This window comes from Gracilinanus agilis, chromosome 4 (assembly GCF_016433145.1).
Source record: "Gracilinanus agilis isolate LMUSP501 chromosome 4, AgileGrace, whole genome shotgun sequence".
In the NCBI taxonomy this organism is placed as follows: domain Eukaryota; kingdom Metazoa; phylum Chordata; class Mammalia; order Didelphimorphia; family Didelphidae; genus Gracilinanus; species Gracilinanus agilis.
Genome location: NC_058133.1, coordinates 160,841,627 through 160,850,410, shown reverse-complemented (window position 1 = coordinate 160,850,410; position 8,784 = coordinate 160,841,627). Strand labels below are relative to the sequence as shown.

Here is an 8,784-nt window from a genome sequence, read left to right as displayed (position 1 = left end):
CACCTATAGTCATAGGATGATAGTACCATAGGTCTAGAGATTCAGGGAACCTCAGGGAATATCTAATCCAATTCTCTCATTTTGCAAATAAAGAAAAGAAAATCTAGAGTAGCTAAGAGTCTTGACCAAGGCCACTAGAGAACCAACAGTTGTGGTTTAATGGGATTTATTATTCTCTCCAAACTCCATGCCCAAAGGAATCATCTCATGTTGGTTCTTGGGGAGAAGGGAAGTAATCCATTCATGAATCTGCAAATGTCTGGTTCTAGAATGTCAAAATAGTCATCTGTAGAACAGGAGCACAGCAGACTCTGTTATCGCCCGACTGTTGCTACTACCAGCATGAGTTCCATAGCCATTCCAGTCAAAGGCAGAGAAATCCCCACACTGCCTGGGAGACTTTTCTGGAAAGTATCCACCTCCACCAATACAGTGCTGCAAAGGAGAAAAATGGCAATGAAAGAACCATTGGAACTTTATATTTACTGGGAAAATTTGTTAAGGTAAGGAAATGCATGGAATCCCTTGGCCTCATCAAGATATATGGAACTTAGTGGGTAGCTAGGTGGCTCAGTGGATTGAGAGCCAAGCCTAGAAATGGGAGGTCCTAGGTTCAAATCTGACCTCAAAGACTTCCTAGCTGTGTGACCCAGGGCAAGTCACTTAACCTCCCTTGCCTACCCTTACCACTCTTCTGCCTTGGAACCAATATACAGTATTGACTACAAAATGGAAGGTAAGGATTTAATTTTAAAAAAAAAAGATATATGGAATTTACAGTTTCCCCAGAATGCTAGCTGTCACCACACCTGTAGTGCCCACCCTTCTGCTCCTTGATTACATAATGATTATATATTTGTGCTAAAATTGTGGTACAGCCTTCCCAGTTGATATTGGTCTGAGCCACAATTGGACACACTATAAATTGACCCTGATATAGTGATATCTTTTGGGTTCTCTTCCACTGCAAGGGACAACCAACAACCAATGACTTCAAGATCTAGTTCAAATGCTATGTCCTATGGGAAACCTTCCCTAACAACCTAGACTTTAGCAATCCTTTCAGCCAATATGAGTCTATATCCACTTAGTCCTTGGAAAGGCTTTCTCAGGCACAGAAGAAAGCCCCTTTATTCTGGAATCAGAAAACCTTGGTTTGAATCCTAGTTCTTTTCCTTATTCTCTGGATGACCTTGGTCAAGCCAATTTCCCCTATCTGGGTCTCAGTTTACTATACTGTAGAATGACTTATAGTAAACATTCTATTTGATATTTAAGTTCAGAATAAAAATGAAAATTTATTTAAAAATAAAGAATAAGAACAAGTATCACCCCTCCACATCATGACTTTCCCCATTGTGGTTTTGATTTATCACATGAGTTGGCATAAAAAATTAAATGGGAATTGTTGGGGAGGTTTGCAGAAGACAACAAGTGAAGGTCAGCAGATGACGAAGAATAAGTTTAGAAAGTCAGAAATGCATAAAACATATGTATAATATTGTGTAATACCAACACATTTTATCTTTAATGCCATAAATATACATAATTTCTTTTTAAAGTTAAAATAAGTAAGAAATTAAAGTTTTTGAAAAGAACATGAAAGCCAGCAGACAATACATGAAGACTAGAAATAAAAATATATCTCTAAAAGTTTAGAAACTTAAAAATGGATAAAATGTATGGGCTGTTCTGTATATTACCTGTGCAGTATATACTTTACTGTTTAATAACAACAATGAACAGCTGCACATTTTTTCTTCTTAAAATTAAATTTGTAGTAAAAGAACTACAGTTCCATAGGCTAATGGTGAGTGCCACTAGGGAATTTCAAAAGGTATTTTTTAAATGGCTTGTGTTTATACATGCAATATATTCAGTATCATTCTCCTCAAATTAGTTTCTTTTTAAAATTTTTTGTATTTATTTCATTGTTAATTTCTTTCTCTTACAGTATTGTAAATTATCATTGACCTATATATATATATCCAATAACCAATTATTTAAACGAAATTTTACAAAAAGGTACTGTAAACACCCCATAAAAAAGAGGAAAAAAAAAAAACAAACTTCTCTGGCATAAATGAAGGGCCAACGTTTTTTACATAGATTTTCCACATCACAGAAGGCTTTGCTATTTTAACCGTGCAATGTGGAAGGGGTGCATATAAATTGGATTAAGTGACTTCGAAATCCTTAAATCTATGATCCTTTGATTTCCTGATCCAGCAACATTCTAATTACCCTGCCCTGAATAGTGTGCAATTTGCTAATACCCTTCTTCAAATGCGGTTCATAGAATGAAACATATGGTCCCAAATGTGGTCAGACATGGGCAATGTGGGCTATTTATATCATAATATATCCTAGGACAGAATTAGTTCTTTTTTTATAACACTGCTAGTTCACACAGGGTCTTTTTATCGGCCTAGATATTCTAAGAATCTTTTAAAAGAAAAAAAAGCAATAAAGAAGCAGCAAAGGGAAAGAGGGAATGAAATAAACATTAAAATAGCACTTACTATGTGCCAGACACTGTCATAAATGCTTTACAAATTACAAATTACAACTCACTGAAGATAATGAGTTGGCTCACTGGAAATAGTAATCATGTGGACTGAGAGGAACTGAGACTGAATCCTGCCTCTGTCACTTTTAACATTTGATTCTCAAAACCTGTCTCAATATGTATAAAGCGAGGCAGTTTCACTGGATGTCCTCTAAGCCTTATGATCCTAAATGCCTGTCTAGCCTGCTGACCACTACAATGAGGCAAACACAACTGATCTCCATAAAGGGTGAGTTCGGTCCTCCACATTTATTGAACCATGGAGATTGCTAAATAGCTATTTTTGAATCAATTGACTCAAACAATAGAAGATTTAAAAATGACTGGCCAAACACCTCCAAGGTTTCCATTATTTCAGCTATTAGTAATAAGAGTAATAACAAATATGTATCTAGGACTTACTATATGCAAAGCCCTGGGCTAAGCACTATAAAATTATTTTCTAATTTCATCCTCATAACAACTCTTGAAGGTAGGTGCTAGCACTATTCTCATTTTACAGATGAGGAAAGAGGCAAAAAGAAGCTAAGTCACTTGCCAGGAGTCACACAGGCAGTATCTGAGCCTGCATTTTACCTCAGGACTGTCCTGACTCTAGGATAGGTACTGTACCCACTGCCTATCTAGCAGGTTTACTTCGTGTGTGAAGTAGATTGTTTTCATTCTCAAACAGAACTTTTACCTCTTCCTCTGATGCTCAGCAGCTGCCTCTACCCAAAACTAGATTATTCCCTCAGTGCCTGTCATCTGGAAGGAGAAGACATTTATCCAGTCCAGTGAGATTCCTTAAAACAAAGGAGCTGGCACTAATCAAGGGGAGGATATTAGATACCATAGTAGGTAAAGTTTTGGATATGGAGTCAGGAAGTTCTGAGTTTGGATTCTGCTTTGGTTACTGCCCAACTATATGATTCTGGGTAAATCACTGCAACTCTTTCAATCTTTGTTCCTTGTTAAAGTCGGTATAATAATGTCATCTACTACGGAGTTGCTGTGAGAATCAAATGAGAAAATATGTATCAAATACTTTGTAAACCTTCAAGTTTTGTGTAAACAGTAGCTATTATTACTGTTACTATTAATAATCCCCTTGGCTCAGGACTTTCTCTCCATCTCTGTCTATCTTTCTGTCTCTATCTCTGTCTCTGTCTCTATCTCTCTCTGTGTTTTTAGCTCGCTTTGTCTCTGTCTCAGTGTTTCTGCCTCTTTCTTTCCCCCTCAATCTCTCTACAATGACCTGAAATAACTAGAGTCAGTGTAAGGTTCTCAAATGGCTCCACCAGGCTCAGAGCTTCCAGAATTGCTACTCTCCAAACCCTCTGATCAGTCCCAGGACTCACATGTTCAGTGTTACATCCAGTGACTCGTATTCCAGCACACAGGGCATTGGCTGCTTTTTGTCCATTAAATACCCGGAACTGGACAAAGCCTCCAACCAATTCCTCTGGCAAGACACAAAAGAATTGGTGTGATTATTGTGAAAAGCAAAAATTAAGAAATTTACTTCAAAGGAGCAGCCCTGGAGTTCCCCGTATGAGGTACCTTAGAACCCAGACTATGGTTTAACATTCTAATGGTTCAGAGCAAGCCCATCTTGGAGCAGGTACTCATGCTTTACCACCACAGACATAGCCAGAAAGGGCAAGGATACGCAAAGAAATCCCCAGCCCTGAGCCTCAGTCAAGTCCCCTTGCTTGCCTGACGATTGGAGGAAAACCATGCTATTCCTTTTATGGGCATGTCACCATTACATTATGAAGGTCACAGGGATGAAGATAAGAGCTGATGTAATTGTTTGGGGCTCACACAACAAACACTCACTCTGGCCATCTGGAGAGTAATAACGGGCAGTTGTTTGTGCATCACCAACATCATAGATGACAGGTATAGCTGGGCCATTGTCATTCCAACACTTGCCAATCCCATATTTCACTGGATACCTCTAGAGCCCACAAAAAAATGACAACGTGAGGATAGGGGTATAGGGGTCCTGTTGAGACCATTTCCTAGGGAGGCTCCCCCCCCCCCACCTAGCACAAAAGAAACCAGTTTACCTGATACAGGGCAAAGAGGTTCCCTCCAAAACCCTTGAAGAAGCCATTGTTGGTACGATATCTCAGCAGGGACCTATTCCTCCACTGCTTCAAGGGAGACTTGTTGGGCACATGCCAGATGGCCAGATCCTTGGCCTGAATGCTATAGTATCCTGGATTCTAGAGGACGACAGGAGTCTGAGCCCAATGTCTTCCAGGAGGACACATAAAGACTTGGACTAAATCTAAAGTCCCTTATTTTATACGCTGAGCTTTCAACTCCCTCTGATCATATGTGTAACAAAGGTGCAAAACAGAATCACAAAATTGGAAAGATAGAAAAGACATAAAAGATATCTTGTTGAACTGTAAAAAAGAGATTCCCAACTAATATATCTAACAAGAGGCTGTCTGGTTTGATGACTTTCAATGAAAGGGAACCCCCCCCCACCCCACCCCCACGATCCCCAACCTCCCCCACTGCATCCTCAAGGTAATCCATTCTACTTTTAAACAATTAGAATTGTTAAGAAATGGGGTTTTCCTGACATCAACCCTAAATTATCATCTTTTCACTTCTCTCCTCTTCCTGCTTCTACTTGCTGGGGTCAGAACAAACACATCTAATTTCTCCCCATCATAAATAATTAGCCTAGAACAAATAGAGTTTGAAAGTGGATCAACTCATACCATTTCCCCCTTTGTTTCATTTTTATGTATCTTTCTCCACAACATGACTAATATGAAAATATGTTTTGTATGATAGCACAGATATAACCAATATGAAATTGCTTATTGTCTTAGGGAAGAGGAAAGAGAGATAGGGTAGAGGAATAGAATTTGAAACTCAAAAATGACAGAAAATGAATGTCCTAAAATAGTTTTTACGTGTAATTAGGAAAAAATAAAGCACTGTTGAAGAAAATGAGTAAATAGCCTAGTCCGCTTAGCATCCTCCTCACATAAATTATCCAAGTACCACAAGCCCAGAAGAATAACCCAGAACCCATCTACAGGTAAGCCACACTCATTCAGACAAGAAGCATTTGTCATTCAGACAGAGAGGATCTGGCAGGAATCCTGGGCATACCTTGTAGTCATCACTGGTGGCACCTTCTGCAGATCCAAAGGTAGCATAATTGGCCCAGTTCCCATCGCCCTCAGGGTAGTCCCTTCTGTTGCCTTGCTGGCTGGACCAACGATCCCCCTGGGTGCACCTCCCTGCCAAGTGATTCTCATGCACACTGGCCACCAGGGTCCAGCCACCTCCCCCAGACCTCATGTCACAAAAGGTCTGGTAGATGTTCCCATTCCCACTCTGGAGGAAGTACAGACCATCTGCAGACAACAAAGGGAGTGAGGCTCACTCACTGACAGCACAGGAGAAATCCAAGGGTCATAAAAAGACTAAAATAACAGAAAACACTTTCTAGGACTCACCCAGACCTGGTCTTGAGACTTTCCTTACTAGAGAAACTCTCCCTCATTCTGGGAGAGTATTTCTAAGCTGAGGCTGAAGCAGGGCACAGAAGCAAGAATTCCCACTGAAAATCTATTGTTGAGACTATTTTTCTGTATCATAATAACATTCTCTTCTGTATAATATCTACACGATTGAAAAAAGAGATTTCCTAAACACTACTCAGTGAGATGGGTAACGCATGTTTTCTGATTCTCCTTTTATACATTTCGAACCTGAGACTTAAAGAAGTTACTTACCTATCCAATAATCACACAGCTAATTAGTGTTAAAACAAAGCTCTGAAGCTAACTTCATGGGCTCTGAGCCTCGATCTCTTTCTACTATATCACACATGCTTTCTCTTGCCCACTCCTAAACAAGTCCACAAAGAATTCGCTTAAAAGATTATAGTGATGTGCAGACCTGAACCAGCACCTGAAAGCTTGTAAATGGGAAGTTCAACACTACAAGTTTATAATGCTATTCCTGAGAAACAGAGACCTCTGAGATATACAGACTCCCTAGCTTCTATGCCATCTCACATCACTGACCCTGAAGCTTTCTCCCTCTAAGCTTGGTTCCAAGGCCCTTAATCAGAGAGGCTCTATCCTGCAATGAAAGTACTGAGTGGAGCACAAGACAGAAAAGAAATGTTCCCTCTCAGCTCTCTCCAATTTCATGTCTGTAGTATAGCCACGGGGCATGGAATTGGCAGAGTAGTTAGAGTAGCAGCCTTCAAGTCAGGAAGACTCACCTCCCTTAGTTCAAATTTGACCTTAGGCATTTGCTACCTCTATGACTCTAGGCAAATCACTTGACCTGTTTACCTCAGTTTCCTAATCTATAAAATGAACTAGAGAAGAAAATGGCCAACCACTCCAATATCTCTGCCAAGAAAACCCCAGTTGGGGTGACAAAGGGGCAGACATGACTGAAATGATCCAAAAACAACAAGAGTAGCCAAGAAAGAGAAGAAAGAGGGGCTAGAAATTGTGGAAGGAAATAAAATGGAAAAAACCCAAAGATGATGCAAGTTTATTGCCTTCTGGCCTCTCTGAATTCAGTCTGCTGAAACTCTGTTAGGGCTCAAATCTCCTAGACAAAATTTGGTTGCCACAGTTGGGATGAGATGGGCTGAAAAGTGGTTCAGTTTGCATTTTGAAAACCCTGGCAGGGGCCAACCTGACCGTGTCTTCACTCACCATCTGACTCTGGACATTTCTTTTTGATTTCCTTGCAACTTTGAGGTATATATCCATTGGAATAAGCACAGGCTGCTTGTAGGGACAGAAGTTGACCTGAGTCCCCAAAACAAGAAGAGAATGCTTACAGTTACTGCTTTGCACAAGTCCCTACCACACCACAGAGTTCTGTTTTCATCTGTCCTTCTTGAAGAGATCAAGGATCACACTCCTTTCTTAAAACAAAACAAAACAAAACAAAACAAAAAAACCCCTCTTACCTTCAGTCTCATAATCAATACTAAGTATTGTTTCCAAAGGCAGAAGAGAGGGAAGGGCTAGGCAATTGAGGTTAAGTGACTTGTGCTGGGTCACACAGCTAGAAAGTATCAGGGGACAAATCTGAACCCAGGACTTCCAGTCTTGAGGACTGGCTCTCTGTCCATTGAGCCACCTAGCTCCCCTTAGTCACATTCATTTCTAACAATGCTTTGTATAGAATCTAGCCCCATAAAGCCTGAATTAAAATGGGGTGGTTAGAAAAGCCATAATTTGGAGGCAGCTGGGTGGCTCAGTGCTGATAGGAAATTGGACTTACCAACACAGCCCTCTTTGTTCAGCAACAATAGGAACAGCAATGTAGAAAGCCACATCATCATCTTCTCAATGCAAATAATTGTCTCTGCAAAGGGAGGCTGGAGACTATTATTTCCCATTTCCCAAACCACTTTCTTGGGTATTGTCCCTAGGCTAGGAAATCCTCTGAGCCTTCCTTCTATCCTGATCCACACTATGAGTGTGTTGGTAAAAGTTGAACAGTCACATCTCTACACAAGTAAATATAAACACATATACTCACACACAGACCCAAAACATGCACTTAAAAGTACATTTAACATGTGTTATAATAGTATATACATATGTTATGCTATAATGTACATATATAATGTATGCTAGACACACTTTTAAGTTTAACCTACATTATTGACATTTTTTTCCCATCTCTTTAATTCTGGGCAATTAACAAAACAAGAAATCAGGTTCTGATATATAGTATTTGTTGGTTTCCTTGCTAAAAATGTTCAAACTGAAATTTTCATGATGGAAGCCAGTGTGAGTTGGCACCAACACATCCCTGCCTAGACCCTCCACCTTGGGGTTGAGACAGACCTGAAACCATCCCTGCCCTTCCAGTACCTGAGGCCCACAGAGCTGTGGCTTTCTTTACTTAATGCCTCCTCAAAGCTTCAGAGAAAGGTGAGTTCTTTGGCTTTCCCTCTGCTGAGTGAGGATTCTCCTTTGTTGGGGGGTGAAAAACTCAGCTCTTTATAGAACTCTGCCCCAATAACATGTTCTGCTGCCCCTCCCTTTGGACACTTGACAATGAGGAGAATTAAGTCTGTTCTTCCCACAAATAATTCTGGCCAACATGACCAGGGCCCTTCAGTAACCATCTGTCCCCAAAGCCTCACATCAGTAGAAAGTATGGCATTGGGAGGAAGTCAAAAATTGCCTGCCTGAAGAGTCTTCTTTTATCTT

The 8,784-nt window shown here is 40.2% G+C and overlaps 1 protein-coding gene across 1 annotated transcript; it reads right to left on the bottom strand.

Annotated features, from left to right (window-relative positions):
- Positions 1-282: 282 nt before the first annotated feature.
- On the bottom strand, positions 283-7,961 carry LOC123245226 (intelectin-1-like). The gene is made up of 7 exons (XM_044673991.1): positions 7,844-7,961; positions 7,267-7,362; positions 5,693-5,940; positions 4,624-4,782; positions 4,391-4,511; positions 3,910-4,013; positions 283-435 (listed from the first exon to the last, which is right to left on the bottom strand). The coding sequence occupies exons 1-7, from the start codon at positions 7,959-7,961 to the stop codon at positions 283-285; spliced, it is 999 nt and encodes a 332-aa protein (XP_044529926.1).
- Between the last annotated feature and the right edge of the window lie 823 nt (positions 7,962-8,784).